Source organism: Ictidomys tridecemlineatus, chromosome 3, assembly GCF_052094955.1.
Source record: "Ictidomys tridecemlineatus isolate mIctTri1 chromosome 3, mIctTri1.hap1, whole genome shotgun sequence".
In the NCBI taxonomy this organism is placed as follows: Eukaryota; Metazoa; Chordata; class Mammalia; order Rodentia; family Sciuridae; genus Ictidomys; species Ictidomys tridecemlineatus.
In genome coordinates, this window is record NC_135479.1 from 140,238,939 (window position 1) to 140,262,701 (window position 23,763).

The 23,763-nt window shown below is 33.9% G+C and overlaps 1 protein-coding gene and 1 pseudogene across 9 annotated transcripts in view; both read right to left on the bottom strand.

Moving 5' to 3' along the window:
• The window catches only part of Lmln (leishmanolysin like peptidase), a 71,635-nt gene that overhangs the window by 24,653 nt on the left and 23,219 nt on the right, over nt 1–23,763 (bottom strand). For all 9 annotated transcript variants that reach the window (XR_013436829.1, XM_078043957.1, XM_078043962.1 and 6 more), the window contains exons 8-12: nt 20,707–20,801; nt 19,058–19,175; nt 12,151–12,258; nt 9,076–9,152; nt 6,501–6,611 (exon numbers count right to left, since the gene is read on the bottom strand). Coding sequence is in view for 8 of the 9 variants with exons in the window: in XM_078043957.1 (XP_077900083.1) it covers nt 6,501–6,611; nt 9,076–9,152; nt 12,151–12,258; nt 19,058–19,175; nt 20,707–20,801 (509 nt within the window). In the remaining variant the exon portion in view is untranslated. The remainder of the gene's footprint in view (nt 1–6,500; nt 6,612–9,075; nt 9,153–12,150; nt 12,259–19,057; nt 19,176–20,706; nt 20,802–23,763) is intronic.
• On the bottom strand, nt 14,145–15,164 carry LOC101974440 (ribosome biogenesis protein NSA2 homolog pseudogene; annotated as a pseudogene).

Below are 23,763 nucleotides of genomic sequence, written 5' to 3' on the forward strand. Positions count from 1 at the left end.
CCTGTGGTGCCAGAAGATGGCAAATAATTCTAGATTTCAATTATTCACAAGTGAAATATCTGAAATGCTTATGGCAGGGTCCATAAACTCAACTCTTGGATCATACCCACAACCTGCTTTTTTTGTGTGCATAGTGCTGGGAATCAAACCAGGGTTTTATGCATACAAGGCAAGAGCTCTACTCTGAGTTATACTTCTTGCACACAACCTCTTTTTGTAAGATAAGGTGTTATTAGAACATGACCATACACATTTATTTTGTCTTTTGATGTACAAAAGTGAAGTTGAATAGTTGTATAAAGACCAACAAACCAGGTGTGGTGGTGCATGCTTGTAATCCCAGCAGCTAGGGAGGCTGAGACAGAAGGATTGTGAGTTCAAAGCCAGCCTCAGCAACAGTGAGGCGCTAAGCAACTCAGTGAGACCCTGTCTCTAAATAAAATACAAAATAGGGCTGGGGATGTGTCTTAGTGGTCGAATGCCTCTTAGTTCAAAGTCTACTATGCTCCCCTGCCTCCAAAAAAGAAAGAAAAGACTCTAATAATGATCAATGCCTAAAATATTTACTATCTAGTCTTTTACCAAGAAAACTGCTAATCACTTATGATTCACAGAATAGGAGAGAATGCAGTGAACTCACAAAAACTGTGAAAGCAACCATTTTTAAGAAAGGGGAAGAGGAACTATTCTATTTTTGGTCTTAGGTGATCCTATAATTGAGACTCAAAGGGGCACAATTAAGAGTTGTAGTTGTTGGGGCTTGGGATGTGGCTCAAGTGGTGGCGCGCTCGCCTGGCATGTGTGAAGCACTGGATTCGATCCTCAGCACCACATAAAAATAAGATAAAGATGTATGCACCTAAAAATAAAAAAAATTTAAAAAAAAGAGTTGTAGTTGTTAACAGGAAGGAAAAAAAGTCTCTCTAGCTGCAGTGTTAGCCACATACCTCCTTTTAAAAAAAAAAATTATTTTGAGACAGGGTCTCACTAAGTTGCACAGGCTAGTCTCAAACTTGTATTCCTCCTACCTCAGCCTCCCAAATAGCTGGGATTATAGGTGTGTGCCACCGGCAACATACTTCCTTTAATACACCACAAACTGGTTTCCAATTTTTGATGCATACCGAAATCATCTGAGGTTCTCTTAAAACAAAATACAAAACAAAAAACACCAATGCCTGGTTATCACCACAAACATTCTGATTTAATTACTGTGGAATGCAACTGGGATATTGAGATTTTTTTGTTTTTTTAATCTTTATTCAAACAGATTTAATGTTTCCAACTATTTCTTTTCTTTTCTTTTTGGGGGTTGGGTATTGAGATTTTCTTAAAACTAGATGATTATTTTAATGTTCATTGAAATCTGGGAATCACTATATTGGCAGATCGTGCTGGAGTTAACTAGCTGGCCCCAAAGTGGTTGGCAGGTGATTTCTGCTAGTGACTATTAGCAGCTCTTTTCACATTAGTGTTATAATTCAGACATTAGACCACTGAATAAAATTGCTCTGTGACTGAACCCAGGTAAGAAAATATAACAATGATACCTTATGACACAAAAAAATACTTAAAACTTAATGGGCAAGGCCAAGGTCTTGAAGTGAAAAGTTATAAGTCCCAGCTCTGTGTCTTGGGCTATAAAACAAATCTCAACAAATATAAAAGAACTTAAATCATATGGAGTATATCCATTAACTATAATGGGATCAAACTAGAATTCAACAACAAAAGAATAATAAGAAAACTTTCAAACACTTAAAATCTAAACAACATGGGTCAATGAGGACATTTCAAAGGAAATTTTTAAAAAATACATTGAACTGAATGAAAATAAAAGTAAAACATACTGAAATTTCCTGGCACAAAGCTAAAGAATTGCTGGGAGGGAAATTTATAGCACTAAATACATACATTAGGAAATGTCTCTAATTAATAATCAAATCTCAAGAGTCTAAAGAAAAACCAATGCAGCTCAGTGTAGAGCACTTGCCCAGCATGACCAAGGCCCTGAGTTCAACCCCCAGCACTACCAAACAAAAACAAAAAACAAGCAGAATGAAATATATAACAAACAATAGAAATCCACAAATATGAAAACAGAAGAATAGAAGATATCAATGAAACAAAAGGCTGGTTTCTAAAGATCAATAAAATTGAGAAATCTCTACAAAGAAACAGAGAGAGGAAAATTACCAATATTAGGTTTGAAATAGTATATCACCACAGCCCTTATAGATAAATAGTAGAATATTACAAACAACTCTACACACATATATTTGATGACTTAGACAAAAACAGATCAACTCAAAAAACACAAATTGCTATAGTTCATTCAATGTGAAACAGTTGTGAAAAAGTTTAATTTATAATAATTCACAATTTTAAAACTCCCCAAAGAGAAATCCCCAGGTTCAGATAGTTTCACTGGAGAAGTTACCAAGCATTTAAAGAAGAATTAACACTAATTTTAAATAATCTCTTTCAGAAAATAGAAGAGAAGGGAACACTACATTTTATGAAGCTAGTATTACCCTGAAACAAAAATGAGGCAAAAACTGTACAAAAAAAAAAATTACTCTTCAGAGTAAGGGAAATTATCAAGGATTAAGAAAGGCATTACAAGATGATAAAAGGGTCACTACTCCAAGAAAACATAAAAATCACAAATGTGTATGTGCCTAACAAAACAGTGTCAAAATATGTGAGGCAAAACCTGAAAGACATGCAAGATGATACAGATGAACCCACTATTATAGCTGGAGACTTCAGTACCTTTGTATCAGAAATAGATTCAGAGAACAGAAAATCAGGATGCAGTTGACCTTAACAGCATCACTGATTAACTGGATATAACTGAAATATACATACTATTTCATCCAACAACAGCAGATTACATATTCTTAACAAGATTACACAGAACATTAACCACAACTAGAGCATATTCTGGACAACAAAATATAAATCAACAAAATTTAAAAGAAATCATACAATGTCTTTTCTTTTCAGAGGATAATGGAATTAAACTGGAAACTAGATAAAGATAGCTTGAAAATCCCCTAGTTCTTGGAGATTATAGACAAATGACTTCTAAATAACAAGTAGGTTAAAGAAGAAATCTCAAGAGAAACTTAAAAACACTTTCAACAAAATGAAAATAAAGAATGGGATAAATAAATACCTCATTCTATAGTAGGATTTATTTCTGCATAGTATTATGTAAATTATACTTTAAAATCAAGCCAATATTTAAGTGTGACAAAAAAATAATCCATTATTTGCTTATTTAATGATAACACATCATCTTTGAATAATATAAAACTTAACTGACATATTACAATTGTTCTGAGGGCCATATATATTAGTTGAAAAAGAAATAACTGGTAAAAACCTGAGAAAACTTTGAGTCAACATTCTTTATGAAGACAGACATAAAAATCCATGACAAAAAACTGGCACATAGAATTAAATGATATAGAAATCATTATATACTATGATCAAAATGGGTTTATTCCAGGGATATAAGTTTAATATTAAAAAAATCAATCAATGTAATCCACCATATTAATAGGCTAAAAACAATCAACAAAAGCACAATTATATCAACTAATGCAGGAAAAGCACTATGACAAAAGTCATCACCCATTCATGATTAAAAACTCTCAGAAATGATAGGATGGACATCATTACCCTAGGTACATGTATAACTGCATGAAAGTGTGACCCTACTTCATGAACAACCAGAGAAGTGGGCTTAGGTTATGGTTCACTGGTAGAGTGCTTGCCTAGCACATGTGAAGCTCTGGGTTTGATCCTCAGCACCACATAAAAAGATAAATAAAATAAAAGGTATTGTGTCTATCTACAACTATTAAAAAATTTTTTAAAAAAAACAAAATATTTGCAAACCACATATATGACAAACACTAGCATCTAGATTATACAAAGAATTCTCAAAACTTAACAGTAAAAAAAAAAAATCCAATTGGAGAACTGGCTTAAGAATGAAAAGACAATTCACTAAAGATGATATACAGAGAGAAAATAAGCACATGAAATCGTTCAACATCATTAGCCATTAGAAAAATACAAATTAAAATCACTGTAAAATATCATTATGTTCCTATGAGAATAACTAAAATAAAAAACAGTGACAACACCAAATGCTGACAAAGATGTAGAAAAACTATATCTTATATTTTGCTGGCAGAAATGTAAAATGATACAGCAATTTTGGAAAAGAGTTTGATAGTTTCTTGAAAAAAGTAAACCTGCAAACACCATATGGACCAGCAATTGTAATCCTAGGCATTTATTTTTATTAATTTAATTTTATTTTTTTGCAGTGCTGGGGATTGAACTCAGGGCCTCATGCATGCTAGGCAAGTGCTTTACAACTGAGCTACATCCCCACCCCCTAGGCATTTACTTTGAAGAAATGAAGATTTGTGTTCATAAGAAAACCTGTATACAAATGTGACTTTATTCATAATAACCCCAAACTGGAAACAACCCAGATGTCCTTCAAAATGTGAGTGTTTAAACAAATTGTGGAAGAGCCATAATGTGGAATATCACTCAGCAATAAAAATATCAAACTATTGACATATATAAAACAACCTGGATCAATCTCTAGAAAATGCCAAAAGTTTGCACATAGTACTTATCACATTTAAAAATTTATACAACATTCTAATATAACATTCTAATATAACATTTTGAAATGACAAAATTATAGAAATGAAGAATAGGTAGTGGTTTCTAGGAGTTATGAAGTTAGGAGGAAAATGGCAATATGAGCGTCCTTATTATAGAAATATTCTGAATCTATACTAATGTCAATACCCTAGTTGTGATATTTTACAATGATTTTGCAAGATTAGAAAAAATGAATGAAGAATACATGTAATTTTTATATTTGCTTAAATTTATATATATTTAATTTTTAATTTTGAGATCATTGTTGTAAAAAACATAGAGATCCTATGTACTCTTTAAGTATGTGTGTCTGTGTGTGTTGTGTATATTTATCCCAAACTTGGATACTTTGTAACTTTAAAAATCTTGATGTGATTATGATATGTATCCAGATGAAAAACCCTCTTTCAAAAGTGTTTTTTTCTTTCCTGCAATGATGGGAATGGAACCTAGAGTCTTGTATATACTAGGCAAGTGCTCTACCAATGACTGAGCTATGGCCCCAGCCTGATTTTTTTTTTAAATATTTATTTTTTAGTTTTAGGTGAACACAATATCTTTATTTTATTTTTATAATGGTGCTGAAAATCGAACCCAGTGCCTCATGCATGCTAGGAGAGCTTGCTACCACTTGAGCCACATCCTCAGCCCCTGTTTGTTTTTTTTAATTTGTTCTTTTTAGTTATATATAACAGTAGAATGTATTTTGACATATCATGCATACATAAAATATAACTTCCCATCGTTGTGGTTGTACATGATGTGGAGTTACACTGGTCATGTAATCATATTTGAACACAAGAAAGTTATGTCCAGTTCATTTACTGTCTTTCCCATTCCCATCCTCCACATTTCTCCCCATTCCCCCATGTCCAATCTGGTGAATCTCTACTCCTCCCTCTCCCCTGCCTATTGTAAATCAGGATCTGCGTATTAATGAGAGATCCTTTGGTCTTTGGTTTTTGAGGACTTGCTTGTTTCACTTAGCTTGACAGTCTCCAGTTCCATCCATTTACTGGCAAATGCCATAATTTCATTCTTCTTTATGCCCAGCCTGGTTTTTTAATACTGAATGAATATTTGCATCTATGTTTACGTATGCAAACTGAGGAAAACAATAAAAAATGACAAGAATATGCAAAAATTATGAATTATAAGCCAAATAGAAATATTCATAACTCTGACCACCTTGCTATGGATCATTATTTTAGTTTAATATTTATTTTTTAGTTGTAAGTGGACACAATATCTTTATTTCATTTTTATGTGGTGCTGAGGATCGAATTCAGTGCCTCATGTGTGCTAGGCGAGCATTCTGCCACTGAGCCACAAACCCCAGCCCTGATGCTATGGATGATGATGATGATGATGATTATTATTATTATTTGGTTGTAGATGGACACAATTTTTTTTATATTTATTTATTTTTATGTGGTGCCGAGGATTGAACCCAGTGCCTCACACATGCTAGGCAAGCACTCTACCACTGAGCCACAACTGCAGCCCCAGATTATTTTAATATATGATTAAAAATAATGATTTTAGGATATAGCTTAGTTCACAGAGTACTTGCCTTGAATGCACAAGGCCCTGGGTTCCATCCCCAGCACCACAAAAAACAAACAAAAACCAATTATTCTTCACTTACTTATTAGGATATTATTTCGAAGTACCTGTAGAAGGATTTGAAACTGAATTGCTCAGACCATTTTTGAAAATAATTGACATTTTATGCTCAGGATAAAGAATAAAATCAGAAATTAATTGTATAATCAAAGATACACAAAGAAAAACATTCTTACTTTTGTCTCTGCTGATCAATCCAGAACTTACAGCTCTTCCTGACAAAGTCACAGCCCATTCCTCGGCCCCAGTCTAACTTCTCAGCCATGCTGTAATTTGCTTTATACCAGCTGTGGAAACAATCCAGACAAAGCACCTTTTAGTATTACCATTATTTAAATTCACTTTTTTCTCCTTTGCAGTGCTCTGAATCAAACTCAGGGCCAAACAAGTGCTCTATCACCAATCTATACCTGCTATCCCCAATAATGATTGTTGATTACCTTCACTTAAAAAACAACTCTAGCATACCAATTACAAATCTCAATAATGAGCAAATTAGGACCTTAAAAAGGACTTGGGAGGCTATCACCACAAATGAACATTTACAAAGTGCTTGCTGCCAAAGGTCTGTTGTACAGTATCACTGGGACAGGAGTTGGGTAATCAGTTCTATGTCAAACGACTTTCATATTTGGAAAACAAAACAAAATATATTTCCATTGTAATTTTCAAAAACGATGGAAGTCACAGAGTAACACAAAGTGGTTATATTGTGAGACAAGGAAAATAAGGACAAGGAAACAGAATGACAGAAAAAGAGAAGCTGAAAAGAAAGAAATAGTGGAATTACTACTTGGCTACCTTTTACCTAATCTAATTCAGTTGGCTCTAGTTTCTTGCTGTTCTGGCCTTGAATCTGTGACATTCCTTGGGGTTCAAGGTGAAGCAGGACATTATGGTGGAAGTGTGTGGCAGAGGAAAAGTCAGGACATGGCTACAAAGAAGCAGAGAGAGAGCTCTGCTCAACAAGGACAAACCCCAAAGGCATGCCCTGTGGACCCACCTCTACCAGCCACATCCTATCTGCCTACAGTTACTACCCAGTTAATCCCTGTCCTGGGATGAATTCACTGACTGGTTTAAGGCCTTTATAACCCAGTCATTTCACCTCTAAACCTTCATGCATTGTCTCACACATAAACTTTTGGGGAACACCTCACATTTAACCCATAACAGAGATAACTTCTATTTACAAGACATACAGGGTATTGTAGAACAAAGAAATACACAAGCGAATCCAGAATTCTGGGTCCACAATGAATTAACTGCCATGGGGGGGTGGGGGAGGTGGCAAAGGTGTACAGGACTGCTGTACGTTAAAGGGCTTAAGAGATATTTATTTGCATCCCGATTTAAAAAGAGAGATAAAAGATTTATGTGCTTATGAACTGGGTATTAGAGGATATTAGGAAATTATTAATTTTGTTACTGCTAAGTGTGGTTACATTAAAAAACATCCAATATTTTAGGGACTCATGGTGCAGTATTTAGGAGTAAAATGATGTGATGTCTGTGACTTGCAAGGTAAAGACCGTTGCCAAGTATGACATCTTGAATCCAGTTCATAGGCCTACAGTATTCATTGTATTATATAGACTGTTTAATACATGCATTTTTTTTATGTGTTGATAAATTTCATAATAAAATATTTAAAAGAATAATATCCCTGAGATGAAGTCTATATATATAGACATCAAAAATTTGTTATCACTTCATAGAAAATAATCTTTAATCTTAAAGCATTGCATGCTAATGACTTTTCAGGGTGCTATCTGCTACCTTCTAAAGATATAACAATATCTTGATATTTCTGTTAGGCATAAGAATGCTATATTTTTTTTCCTTATTGTTCTTCAAATGGGCTAACGGAGAATTAAGAAACTAGATAACACATACTAGACAAGTGTTCTACCCCTGAGCTATATCCCCAGTTCCATGACTTGCTGCATTCTTATACCCATTCCTTTTTCCTGAATTAATAGACAGGAAGCTAATTCTTATTTAACTTAATTCTCTCTTGTTTTTCTGGATCCTATCCATCTTGCATTCTTAGGGGAAAAGATGTGTTAATAAAATCCTTTCTTACCTATACATTCCTCTCTCATGTAAGCAGATCAGCCTAAGAACTTCTCAGTCTCTTCCATTTTTATTGAAACTATTCTCAGGGTCAACAATGAGCTCTATATTTTAAAATCCTTATTTCTCTTTGATCACCCCCCCCAAAGTTAAGTTAAATCAACTATTTTCATGGTTTTAATAATACCTATACTATTGATTTTAAATTTGATTTCATTTTCAAATGTTTCCTCAGGCTATCTTAGAGAAAGAAGCACTGTTTCCACCTAAGCATTTCCGATTTTATTTGATACATAAAGATTCTGTAAAAGGTTCATTTAATAACAGTTTACTGCTTTACCAGAAAGTTCCACTACTTTAAAAACCAGGAAACTATACATCAATCTTATTCACAATTTAAAAAATTATTTAGTTTTTCCTTCATATTAGAAGCTTTTCCTTACAAGAAAATAAATCTCATTAACATCATTTTGCTCTATTATAACTATATCTTGGGGCCTTATACAATTATTGAATGAATAAACAGATTTGGTGATAATGGACAGCTAACTGCACAAAATCCAATAATGCAGTAAATAGTTTTGCTTTGATGTAAAATGTCAGCATTTTCTTAAGCTAATCTTAATATTCATTTAATTTTAAGACATAAATCATGTATTCTCACAGCTGTCTTACCCAGTGTCCTCCATTAATGCCAGAGTGATTCGAGAGAGGACTCGGTTCTGGGTATGAGAACCAGTCATTGCTTCATTCTGAAAATCACCAACAAATTTTAGTTAGACAATTCCTAATAATTTCTGTGATTTCTCTGATATATATTTAAAATGTTTCCAGTGAGGGACTGATAAAATATTCACTTAAAAGTAGTGAAATACAAAAGCCATCTTTAAAATGACTAGACTGAAATTTAAAGTCAAATCTATTTTTTGCTTCAAATGTTTCCATGTTTATAATTTCCCTGGCATGGCAGGAACTAACATTTAAGATATTATGATGAAAATGAAGATAAATATATGTGGAATCAGAAATACTACTGTAAAGATTCTCCAGGCAAAGTAAAGTGAGACAATGCCCAGGTAATTTAGAATTAGGGAAATAACCACCTGAATTACATAGAAAATAGTTTCCTAATCCTTTGTGATCACAGATACACTAACATGCAAAACACATATGATAGAATCATGAGATCAAATAATCTATATGAGGGACCTAAAATATTCTCAAGGTATACTATCTACCCAATTTTAATTTATATGATAAAATTCCTTTCAGGAGGTCCTCTACAATAAGGACTCTACTGCCTCTTAAGAGAGCATATTTCTTCTTTGGATAGCTCTAATTTTTCTTCAATTCTTTATCTCTAATATCTTCTGACCCAGAAATTCCATTTATAGGAATTTATTCTTTCTTACTCTATTATCAAATGTGACCTTGGGTTAAATTTCTAGTTCTGTTCCCCTGGAAACCTAATAAAGATGGAATGTCAACTGTGTTACCAGGCATTAGTACTTAAGGGAATAAAACCTCCTGAAATACTTCTGGGCTTGGATTACCATAAATGAACATGAATACCTATTGGTAAGCCACAGTTCTGGGACTTCTCTGTCTTGAAAATGTTTTATAGGGATCTGAAAATTATGTCTATGAAACTGTTAAAAAGATCATGTCCTATTTGGGACATGGTACTTTAAAAGCCAGGCTGGTTCTTGCATCCATCTTCTGCTGTCCTTGAGTTGGAGAGAGAGGAAGAGAGGCACCAATGACAGCCCCTAGATTGCTGTTTCAGCACAAGGAATGTGCCCAACACTGCGTGTTGTGTGTGCTTTGTGATACCCTTTCTAAGGAAATCTTTCTTTAGAGTGGCCTGTTGGAGTCTTGTGAGTTTGATTGTTTAGCTGAACCAAAGAATATCCACTGAAACACCAATCCTGGAAAGCACAGCAGTAAATGAGCAATAAATAAATAAATGGCTCATTATAATTTTTTAAATTAAAAATTTGAAACATAATTGTTCATTAACACATGACTGTTAGGTTACATTTGTATAATATAATACTCTGCAGCTCTTAAAAAATGAGGAGTTTCCGCCTCATTTTTTAAGCATCTTTATTGAAGCCTCTGGATTCAATACCATAAAAAACAACAACAATGACAAAACTGAGGAATCAAAGCACACAGTCTATTTTGCTAATGCATGTATTTCAGCACTGTGAATGAACTCATGTGAGATGGAAAATAAGGGAGTGACATCAATATAATCCTGCTAATTCATTGTGACTTTTCCCTGGATGCTAATGTACTCTGAAGCAATAGCAGCTAAATAAAAAATACACTAAGAAAAAAAAATAAAAGAATAGAGGAATGCTATACTGAGTATGGTCTCTATTCTGTTCAATTCATCTTTTTCCCCTTGGCTCAGTAGGCTACAAGTGTTTATTGCACATTCTAATTTTGGTACATTTTACTCTTGTCCCTCTTACTCAAGATTTACAATCCCCCACCCAGCTACTCATTGCTAGTTTTTTTATGTTGTTGTTGTTTTTTTGTAGTTGTTGTGGATATTTTTGTTTTTGTTTTGCAGTACTGGAAAATTGAACCCAGGGGTACTCTATCACTGAGCTACATTCTAGCCCTTTTGTTTATTTACTTTAAATTTTTGAGATAGAGTCTCCAAGTTGCCCATGCTGGTCTGGAACTTGCAAATCCTCCTCTGAAATCCAAGTAGCTGTGATTATAGGTCTGTTGTTGTTCAAAGAAATACTAGAGTAGACAAAGGACTGTATTTATTGGAAATTTAATGTCTTTTAAAATTGAGCTAGTAATTATGATTTAGGTTTTTGTTAGTGCTCTGGATACTTGTTTTTCCCACAAGTTTAGTTATTTTTAGAGTATCATATTTTTTTTATAAGAATTTTTTTTTAAAGAGAGAGAGAATTTTTTAATATTTATTAATTTTTTTTTTAGTTTTCGGCAGACAACATCTTTGTATGTGGTGCTGAGGATCAAACCCGGGCCGCACTCATGCCAGGTGAGCGCGCTACCGCTTGAGCCACATCCCCAGCCCATTTTTAGGGTATCATATTGAAGAATAAAATCTTTTTATTTTTTAGTACTGGGGATTGAACCTAGGGACACTTTACCACTAAACTACATTCCCAGTCCTTTTTTATTTTGAGATGGGGTCTTGCTAAATTGCTGAGGCTGGCCTTGAACTTGTGATCTTCTTGCCCCTGCCTCCCAAGTCACTGGCATTACTGGCATGTGCCACTGAACCCAGTATAAAAAGGTGAAAGTATATGTTGCATTATAGCAGAAACATTTGTATTGCCTTGGTAAGATGTCTACAGAATATCATTAAGTTAAAAAAGTTGTATGAGTTCATAAAGAAAAACTTCTTCATTATACAAAATACATGTATGAAGATGTGAATTTGGTGTCAACATACCATATATACAATTAGAGATATGATAAATTGTGGTATAAAGCTGTATTAAGAATCGTAAAGCAAAAATAAATAAATAAATAGATAATTGGAAAAAAAAGAAAAACTTCTGTGTGTATGTGTATGTACATAAACTTAGACAATATTTAAGGAAGGATATAAGATAAGCTTAGCAATTACATTTGGAATTTAAGATTTAAATTAATTTGGATTTTAAGAGCTAAAGAGGAACCTGTTTAAATATCTTTTTCCATGAGTATGAATTACTTAAAAAAAAAAAGTCTAGTAAAAGTTAAAAATAAACTGACCTCTAATAACCGTTTTTCCCAATGGTTGAGTTCAGTGCCCATACCACCTTGATTTTCAAGTTCCATTCCTTCTAGAATTGGACAATTAAAATGTTTTCGTGCTTCATCCTAAGAATCAGAAAAATAAAAACCCCACAAAAGTACTGTTAGATAATGTCAAACTCTTTATTCCATGAATACAACAGATATTAAAAAATTACTTTGGTAAGAAGAGAGAATTTAAAAAAAAATAGTTTTTAATATAATTAAATTTTGATGGTGCTACATTCTTCTTTGCTATGAAATTACTATATATATATTTCTTTTTACATTTTTGTATGGCTGTGTTATAGTTGTACCTATGATGGGATTTGCTGTTACATATTCATACATGAACACAATATACAATATAACAATATAATTTGGCCAATATTGCTCTTCAGCACATCCTCCCTTCCTCCCCTTCTCCCATTCCCTGATCCTTTTTCTCTGTTCTACTGATCTCTTTTTGATTTTCATGAGATGTCCCCACCCCTGCTTTCGTTTCCTTTTTCCGCTCCAGCTTCCACGTGGTAGAGAAATCATATAACATTTAAACGTCTGAGTTTGACTTATTTTGCTTAATGGTCTCTAGTTCTATCCAGTTTCCTGAAAAATGACATAATTTTACTTCTTTTATGATTGAATAAACTCAGTTGTGTATATATATTACATTATTTTTTTATCCATTATTCACCTGCTGATGGACACCTAAACTGGTTTATAGCCTGGTTATTGTGAATTGTGCTGCTAAAACATAGGTATGCATGCATCACTATACTATGATGACTTTTATTCTTTAAATTTTTTTATATTAGGAGTATTCTATTACAATACATTTTTTCTGCCTTTTTATTGGTGCATTACAGTGGTATATAATGATGGAATTTGTTGTTACATAGTTGTACATGTTACATTATATAACAATGTAATATGGCCAGTATCATTCCCCAGCACTTCCCACACCCTCCTTGCCTCCCACCCTCTGGTCCCTTTCCCTTAAAGATCATCTTTTGATTTTCATGAGATCCCTAGCCCCCACCTTTCTTTCCCTTTTTCCTCTCTAGCTTCCACATATGAGAGAAAATATATGACCCTTGACCTTCTGAGTTTGGTTATTTCACTTAACATAATGACTTAATTTCATTTTTCTTTATGGCTGAATAAAACTCCATTGTGTATATCTACTACATTTTCTTTATTCATTCATCTACTGATGAACTCCTAGGCTGGTTCCATAGTTTGGCTATTGTGAATTGTGCTGCCATAAACATGGGTATGCATGTATCACTGTAGTATGATGACTTTAATTATTCAGGATAAATATAGCTGGATAATATGGTGGTGATCCATGCCTAGTCTTTTGAGGAACCTCCATACCTGTTGTACTAATTTACAATCCCACCAAGAGTCTAAGGGTTTCTTTTTCTCCAAACCTTCTCCAGCATTTATTAGTATACTTGTATTCTTGATGGCTGCCATTCTGATTGATGTCAGATGAAATCTCAGTGTAGTTTTGATTTGCATTTCCCTAACTGCTAATGATGTTGAACATTTTTTCATGTATTTGTTGGCCATTTGCATTTCTTCTTTTGAGAAGTGTGTGTTTAATTCATTTGCCCATTTATTAATGATTTGTTGGTTTTTTTTTGGTGTAAAGTTTTTTTTTTTTTTAAATATCTTTATTTATATGTGGTGATGAGGGTTGAACCCAGGGCCTCACACTGCTAGGCGAGTGCTCTAACACTGAGCCACAACTCCAGCCCCTGGTATAAAGTTTTGAGTTCTTTATATATTTTTGATATTAATCCTCTATCAGAAGAGTAGCTAACAAAGATTTTATACCATTCTGTAGGTTCTCTTCTCACATTGCTGGGCAAAGCTTTTTAATTTTATGCCATCCTATTTATTAACTCTTGGCATTATTTCCTGAGCTTTAGGAGTCTCATTGAGAAAGTCATTGCCTATTCCTAAAAGCTGAAGTGTTGATCCTACATTTTTTTCCCTCCCAATCCACTGTTGACTGTTTCCTTTGGTGTACAGATGTTTTTTCAACATTTTAATGTTTTCTACAATTTAACAAATAGTTCTCTTGATTACAGAGATATTAGACTACTTGGTAGCATTCAGAAACATCACAGTAATGGTGGTTTCCCTGATTATAGTCTTCAATAATTAAAACAAGGAGTTATGTGTATAAAACTGCTGTCAAACCAGTGAGTCTACATTTAAGTCCATCACTTTTAAGGATTGTTGATAACTTGAGCATAATTTCCACCAAATAACTTTGCTTCTTTGTGTCACAAGGCCCAACTGACTCATGTTTATCTCAATGGCAGTATCTTTGGTAATAACGTTTGAAGTTGAACATAGTGGCTATGAAGGATACTTTTTCACATCAAGTACTGATACGCAATAAATGGCTTTCTATTCAGGATGTATTTCATGGGTCTTCTTGAAATGTAAGCTCCTTGTTCTAATGAATCTTTTAAATTTAGGTGATTTTCTCATATAAAGTCATATCCAACAAAGCAGACTCTAGCAGCCATCCTCCTCTATACCTTCTTTTTTCTCTTTACTATTTAAACAACTTTTAATACTTCTGTTTCTCCCTGGGCATGAACTTTGGGCAGAGGGACTTACTAGTTTCCCGATGTCTCTTTTCTGTTTTGCAAAACCATGCTGGAAAGTACTTTTGCTTGGGACTGTGCTTCTCTGTCCAGTAGATAAGAAGGTACTGCTCCCTGTGAAGTCTTGTCATCATTCTTTTGCTTGGCGTTTCTCTTTTCATGCATCTTGATAGTTGTTTTCATTTGTATTTTCTCAGTATAGTGCTATTTATGGTAGACCTTAGTCTTCAGGCCAATCCCCCACCCCCAACACTCCCACCCCATTCTCGAACATTCATGAGACTCTAGAGTTTCCTTCTTTCTATTTTTCTCATGGTAATACAAGCAATATCTGTGGCGTTTATATTGTAATTTAATATATTCATTTTATAGAGTCAAAGGCCACAGCCTCCTGGGTGCAAAAAACTCTCAATTTTTGGATCTCAGAGACCCAAGAGCTTATTCTGTGCAGTCCAAAAGGGGAAAGCCAGAAGCTTTTTAGTTTGATATAATTCCATTTGTCTATTTTTGTTTTTGTTGTCTGTGCTTCTGAGGTTAGTAAAAACAAAAATTATTTCCAAAACCAATGTTGTGTAATTTTCCCACTGTTTTATTCTAGGAGTTTAATATATTTTGAGTTGTTTTTGCATAAAGTATCAGATAAAGGTCCAAATCTATTCTTCCGTGTATGGATATCTAGTTTCCCCATTTATTGAAAAGACTATCTTTTTCCCATTGGGCATTCTTGGCACTTCTGTAAAATATCAACTGACCATATATGCCTAGGTTCATTTCTCGGCTCTCTATTCTGCTCCACTACCTAGTGTTTCTATTTTTATTCCAGTACCAGGTTGTTTGAATTACTACAGTAGTTCTCCCTTATCTGTAAGGGATACATTCCAAAACCCCTAGTAGATGCCTGAAATCCAGATAGTACTGGACCTATACTATGTTTTTTCCTATATATACATATTAAACTGTGATACAGTTTAATTTATAAATTAGGAATAGGAAGAGATTAATAATAACTAATAATAAAATAGAACAATTATAACAATATACTATATTACAAGTTAGAACTTATAAATTATTTACTTCTAGAATTTTCCATTTAATATATTTGGACTTAAGACTGGGGATAAAAAGCAAAACCTCAGTCAAAGTGGGGACTCCTGTACTATGAAATCAGGTAGTGTGATGCCACCAGCTTTGTTCTTTTTACAAATGATTGCCTTGGCAATTAGGAGTTTTTTGTGGTTCCATATGAATTTTAGGATTTTTTTTTCTATTTCTGTGAAAAAAGACATTGGAATTTTGTTCAGGGTTGCACTGAATCTGCAACTGTTTGGGGTAGCATGGATATTTTAGCAATATTAACTATAGGAATTTATCTATTTCTTTTAGGTTATCAAATTTGTTGGCACAAATGAGTGCAGTGACAACATCTGTAATCTCAGCAACTCAGGAGGCTGAGGCAAGAGGAAGGCAAATACAGTCAGCCTCAGCAACTTAGCAAGGCCCTAAGCAACTTAGACCATCTCAAAAGAAAAAATAACAAGAACTGGGGATGTAGCTCAGCAGTTAAGCCCCCCTGGGTTCAATCCCCTGGTACTCCCCCCCAAAAAATTTATTGGCATATACTTGTTCACAGTAGTCTCTTATGATCCTTTGTATTTCTATGATATGAGATGTAATGTCTCCTCTTTCATTTTTACTTTATTTCAGTTTTCTTCCTTTCTTTCCTTTGTCTAGCTAATGTTTTGTCAATTTTATCTTTTCAAAAAAATAATTTTAAGTTTCATTGATTTAAAAAATTTATTTTTTATTGTAGTTCGACACAACACCTATTTTTTATTAATTTACTTTTATGTGGTGCTGAGGATCGAACCCAGGGCCTCACACATGCTAGGCGAGCACTGTACCACTGAGCCACAACCCCAGTCCCTTCATTGATCTTTTGTGTCTACTAGTGTCTACTTCACATATTTTTACTCTCTTCTTTATTGTTTCCTTCCTTCTGCTCACTTTGGTCTTAATTTGTTCATCTTTTTTAGTTCTTGGAGGAATAATGCAAAGTTGTTTATTTTAGTGCTTCTTCTTCTTCTTCTTCTTCTTCTTTTTTGTAACAGGGGTGCTTAACCACTAAGGCACATCCCTAGCCCTTTAAAAAAATATTTTATTTAGACAAACGGTCTCACTGAGTTAATTAGAGCTTCACTAAGTTGCTAAGGCTGGCTGGCTATGAACTCTTGATCCTTCTGCTTCAGTATCCTGAGCCACTGGGATTACAGGTGAGTGCCACCATGCTCAGCTTCTTTCTTCTTTTTAGATGTACTTGTTTTTTTGCTGTAAACTTTCCTCTTAGAACCACTTTTGTTATATCCTGTAAGTTTTAGTATTTTCTATGTTCATTTTCATTTATTTAAAGATATTTCAATATCTTGAGATTTTTTTAATTTCCCCTTTATTTCCTTATCAACGCATGTTGGTAGTTCAGGAATGTATTGTTCCAAGTATTTTTAAATTTCCAAAATTCCTGCTGTTATTAATTTCTATTTCACATCTTTGTGGTTAGAAAGGTACTTGATATGACTGACTTTTCTTAAACTTTCTAAGGCTTTTTCTGTGCCCTAACGTGTGATCAATTCTGGAGAATACCCTTGAGAGGAATGTATATTCTATTGCCGTTGAATGGAATGTTCTGTATATCTCTTAGTACCATTTGGCCTAATGTGCTGTTCAAGTCCAATGTTTCCTTATTAATTTTCTGTCTGGGTGATTAGTCCACTGTTCAAAGTGGAATATTAAAGCTTCGTATTATTATTGTATTACAATTTATCTCTCCATTCAGAAAGAGTAATATTTGTTTTACATTATCAGGTGCTTTGAAGTTAGGTACTTATAGATTTAAAACTGCCATATCCTCTTGATGAAGTAACCCCTTTGTCATTATATAATATACCTATTTGTCTTCCTATACCTTTTTTTTACTTAAAGTCTATTTGGTTTAAGTATAGCTACCCTTGCTCTCTCAAGAATAATTTTAATACTGGTGTAAATTGTTATGGAAGTATATTTTGTAGGGAAAAAAAGCTATTTAGGCTATTATTATCATCATCATCATTCACAGCACTTTTTACTTTTTATTTTGAGACAGCATCTTGCTAAGTTGCCCAAGCTGGACTTGAACTTATGATTCTTCATAATTACTGGGATTGCAGGTGTGTGTCACACTCAACAAAAAAAAATGTTATTGAGTAGAAAAAAAATTTACTTATTGGATTTTGTCTGTTTTTGAGTTAGAGATTTCTAGGGATGGAAAATAGCCCAAGAACACTGAAAGAGTTTAGAAGGCAGAGAGATGTGAGTAGTAAAAGAAAGGTAAAAGCAGAATAGCTTTCTGTCTTCAAAAAAATGGGGAATCCTGTGACGGTTAATTTAATTTGTCGACTTGGTTGGGCCACAGTGCCCAGATATTTAGTCAAACACTATTCTAGATACTACTTTAAGGTGTTTTATTGGATAAGATTAATATTCCTAATTTTTTTTTAGTTATAGATGGACACAGTATCTTTATTTATTTATTTTTATGTAGTGCTAAGGATCAAACCCAGTACCTCACATGTGTGAGGCAAATGTTCTACTACTGATCCATAACTGCAGCCCAAGATTAATATTTACATCAGTGGACCCTAAGCTAAAAGCAGACTGTCCTTCATAAAATATGGGTGGGCTCAAGCACCCATTGAAAGCGTAAACAGAACAAAGACTGACCTGCAAGCAAGAAATAATTCTGTCTTTAGAGTCAAACTGTAACTCTTCCCCAAGTCTCCAGTCTGCTTGCCTACCTCATCAGATTTGGATCAACCAAACTTCTGCAGTTGTGTGAGATAATTCCTTAAAAGAATCTCTCTTTCCCCCACTTCTACCCCTCACATCCTGTTTGTCTCTCTTTCTCTACAGACCCTTGACTAATACAAACCCTCAAATAAAATGATAAACAATTACAGAAATAGTACAATGATCCTAAAAGGTATCATAACAGAGGCAGCACTTCCTTAAAGCAGTGTATATGATAGGAATCATGAATGTCAATGTCAAATTTCTACTTCCTCATCTTTCTCCTGACTAATAACTTTATTGCACTGCCTTTATACTACTGATTCTACTTTAGGCTCTGAAATTTAATTATAAGTTCTTAAATAATAGTGATTAATAAAACAAGTATTATAATGAAGGAAGATGATTCATGAGACATAAAGAAGTTCAATAATACTCACAACAACACGAGGTGTTACTAGCAGATACACAGTGTGACGAACTATCTTATTATCTCGAATGTTCCATGATCTTTCCACTTTTCGAACTACTTTATCACTCCACTGATATAATCCAAGACTGTAATTATAGAATAGAAAGACAGTCATTCTGCAAACGTACTACTACTTTAAAAATAAAAGTATTCAAGAGTATCAATATGAAATTAAAATATTTGAGAACTTATACTATCCCATATCCATGAAAGGAATTTTCAAATTTAATCTTCTGAACAACCCTATGAGCTTGTAAGCACTATTTTGTAGTTAAAAGAGATGTTACTCACTTGCATGTATGTATGCATGCATGACAAATGAAAAAAGACACAAAAGTAAATAGAAGAAATATTTGCAACATACATGAAAAAGGATTAATATCTCTAGATATTAATACAAAATAATTAGGAAAAGAAAACTAACCCAAAAGATTGGACAAAGAAAATAAAACTAGTAGTCCTGAGTATAATAATGACATAACATCTTTATTCAACAGATAAACCTAAAATATGACCTATAATATTCAATACTGGTAATGATGGTAGCAAGCATTCATGCTATCATCCATCATGAACTTGGCCACATCTTCAAAAATCTAATATGGGGCTGGGAAGTAGCTCAGTTGTAGAGTGTTTGCTCATATGTCTTTTTTCGAGCCCTTAAGGTCAGAGGAGCAATTCAGGACCCCAAAGAAAAAGGTATTTGTCTGTCTCTGGGTGGTTATTTCATGCAGCCCAGTTTACCTGGAGTGACCCTGAGTGTTTTAGTTGCAAGGAACGCGACATTCCTCCACATTACTGCATATAGCATTAGTATATCTTTTTTTTTCTGGTGCTGGGGATTGACCCCAGAGCCCCACATGTACCCACTTTACCTTTGAGCTAATCCCAGCCAATTGTGTTTTCTTTCTTAGTGCTATGTAGTTTTTAGTTATATGAATATATCACAATTTATTTACCTATTCTATTACTGATGCAGCTTTTATATTTTTGGTGATTTATATGGTTTGACTATTAATAACAAAATCATGATGAATATTTTGTACAAGTGTTTTTATAGATATGTGCTTTTAATTTAGAGACTTATTTTTTATATAAATGCATGCAAACAGTTATAGTTCTAAAACTGATATTATCTATAAAATTCTTTTTTGTTCCCTAGTGCTAATATCAAACCCAAAGCCTTGAACATATTAGGCAAATGTTTTATCCCTGACCTAAACCTCCAATCCCACTATAAGTCCTTGATAAATCTTTTCAGTTTTCTTACTACAGCATATTTTAGGCCCTGAACTTCTGGATCACTGCTAACCTGCTAAACTAAACAAAATATCAATTAACATGTAAATATTGCCATGCACAGGCAATAATTGTTAAAAAGGCAAAATATAATCAACCCACATTTTACCAAAGCCTGACTGTACTATAAGCCTGATAAAAGAGTCCTGGCTCTTTGAATAGGTCATGAGGCTAAATGATCCTATCTTGTTTTACTATGTACAGTTAGTTTCCTTAGATTATCCATAAAGACACTGTTATTTAACACCTAACAACATACCATGATTCTGATTTTTGTCTTAGCATCTTCTAAAAGAAGAAAATAAAAATAGTAAATACCTGTAATTAAAAGGCGGGAGACCATCTGCAAACCTTGAAGTTAGAGGGTTTCCATCTTTATCATGGTAGAATGCAAAAAGCCCAGCAGAGAAACCCTATAAGAAAAAGTTTGAAATGTCTTACCCTGAAAATATCAAGTCTGATTACAGATATCATAACATGTCTGCTATCAAAAGAAAGCACTGATATAAATACATAACAGCATCAGGCCAATGCAGGAACTTCTCATAGGCTGCAACTAAACTATGATTAAATGGGTCATGTTTATGAATTCTAAATTCTATTTATTTAAGGTAAATATTTAATCAAAGTTTTTCCAAAATGTGTTATATATTTTAAAATTACTTTCAGTATAAATACAATGAATAGCAATTACTGTGCTATAATTTGTCTAGGCACTATTAGCACTTTTAAATCATAAATCATCTATGTTCTTTAATTCCTTTGTTTTTTGTTTTTTTTTGTGTGTGTGTGTGTCTGTTTGTTTATTGGTACCGGGACCGGGGACTGAATTCAGGGGCACTTAACCACTGAGTGACATTCCAAGTCCATTTCTGTATTTTATTTAGAGACAGGGTCTCACTGAGTTGCTTAGTACCTCGCTAAGTTGCTAAGGTTAGTTTTAAACTCAGAATCCTCCTGCCTCAGCCTCCTAAACTGCTGGGATTATAGGCATGTACCACTGCACCTAGACTAAAGGATTTTCATGGCTATCAGAAGTACCAGCAGCCTAAGGCTCTGTCACAGCTATATACTCTCATGGACTTTTTAGTATCCTTTATTCATAAATCTCAGGATTTTTATGATACTGGGTATTAGACCTATAAATTTCAGGATTTTAAGAGGAAAACCTTCTATGAAAAAGTCATTCTGCCAGGTGTGATGTTGCATGCCTGAAATCCCTGCAGCTCAGGAGGCTGAGGCAGAAAGAATGCAAATTCAAATCCAGCCTCTGCAATTTAACGAGAAGCTAAGCACCTAGTGAGACCCTGTCTCAAAATAAAACATAAAAATGGCTGAGGATGTGGCTCAGGGATTAAGCGTCCTGGGTTCAATCCCTGGTACCAAAAGAGGGAAAAAAAGAGTCTTAAACTAGCCAGGAATCATGGTACATGCCTATAATCCCAGGGTCTTAGAAGGCTAAGGCCAGCCTGGGCAACCTAGCCAGACCCTGACTCAAAAAAAAAGGGGGTGGAGTGGGGCTGAGGATATAGTTCTGTTGGTAGATTGCCTGCCTCATATGCACAAGGCCCTAGGTTCAATTTCCAGTACCACACACACAAAAAAAAGCCTGGGCAGAATGCTGAGATAGTCTTCAATCTTAATGAGATAATCAATACCTAATATAAAATATTCAAATTCCCATCCCTTCTTCCAACAACAAGGTAAGAAAAGGGGAAAAACTAATGCCATTTGGTATCTTCTATTTCACTAGTGAGATTCTTTTTCTTGCTTTCTTTCCTGATCTAATAATTAAAACAAAACTACTTTCATGTTTTATAAATAGAAAATATAATCTAGTTCATAACCTAGTAGCTATCAATTGTAAGTGATCACCTACTTAACTTCTTTGGCAACCTTCTTTGCTGATATAATTGTGGATTCTGTGTCATTCAAAGTTTGCCAGAATGAGTAATGGAGTCCAGATTATTCTTTTATCTCTACATGTTTCTTCTTCCTCTTCCCCCTCTTGCTCTCTATTCTTTTTTTTTTTTTTTTGATCTAAGGATCAAACCTACGGCCTCGCATATGATAGACAAAGGATATACCTTTTTGAACTACACTCCAGCCCTTTTTTATTTTTTTCTTTTTGGTACTGGGGACTGAAACTAGCCGTGCTTTTCCACTGAGCTATATACCCAGACTTTTTTTTTTTTTTTTTTTTTGTGACAGGGTCTCACTAAGTAGCCCAGGCTGGCCTTGAACTTGTGATCTCCCTGCCTCAGCTTCCCAAGTAGTTGAGATTACAGGTATGTGCCACCATGCCCAAACAAACATTTCATTTTAGTATCTCCTTATGTGAAGAACATGACTATTATCTAGTTACATGAGAGTTTCACTTTGTCAATCAGTATGTTTGATAATTGAAAGACAAACTTATATTTCAAGGTCATACATGATAGTTCACTAAATAAGAAAAATAATAGTCACTAATTTTATTATAACTTACTACATATAGCATGGTGCTACACCAGTTATACATACTATCTTGTTTAACCTTCAAGAAATAAAATTCATTGTAGTATGTACTATTATTTTCCTCATTTTATAAATGAAACTGAGGCTACCAAAGGCTAACCAATTTGCACCAAACCCCCCAAATTTTTAATCATACAGCTAAGAAAATTCATACCTATGTCTGTGTGACCCTTTTTCTCTTAACAAGTGTATTTTGTTCCTCTCCATTTCCTAAACATATTTAAATAGTATCAGAGAACTTTTCCTAGGGTTTTAGGCAATTTCTTTAAATCCCATAGGCATATGGTAAAATTTAATATTTTGGACAAATTAGGGAAAAGGAATACAGAAATTCTGAATCAGTTAGTACATATATATTTAGAAAGCCCAAATGGCCCAGAGTGATAGCATACACTTGTAATCCCAGCAACTCAGGAGGCTGAGAAAAGAAGATCACAAGTTTGAGGTCAGCCTCAGCAACTTGGTAATAATAACCTGTCTCAAAATAAAAAAATAGAAAGGGCTGGGGATATAGCTCATTGATAGAGCACCCCTGGGTTCAATTCTTAGTATCCGACACATGCATATATACACAAAATAAAAAAGAGGAAAAAAAGCCCAAGTTAGACCAAAAGGGCTTTTACAAATTAGCTTTCCTAAGAGCTGTATCAGCATATCAAATATTCTAGAGGAAAGTAATTTTTCTAAGTTACTAAATTCTTTTCAGAAGAAGCTTAATCATTCTCCCCAAGTCCTATTTACTGAATAGATCAAATATCTAATTATATTAGATAAAAAAATTCAACCTACTCATTATCCTATCATTAAAAATTCTTCATTAGCAGAGACCTAATTAATCAGGTTTTACTGAACAAAAAT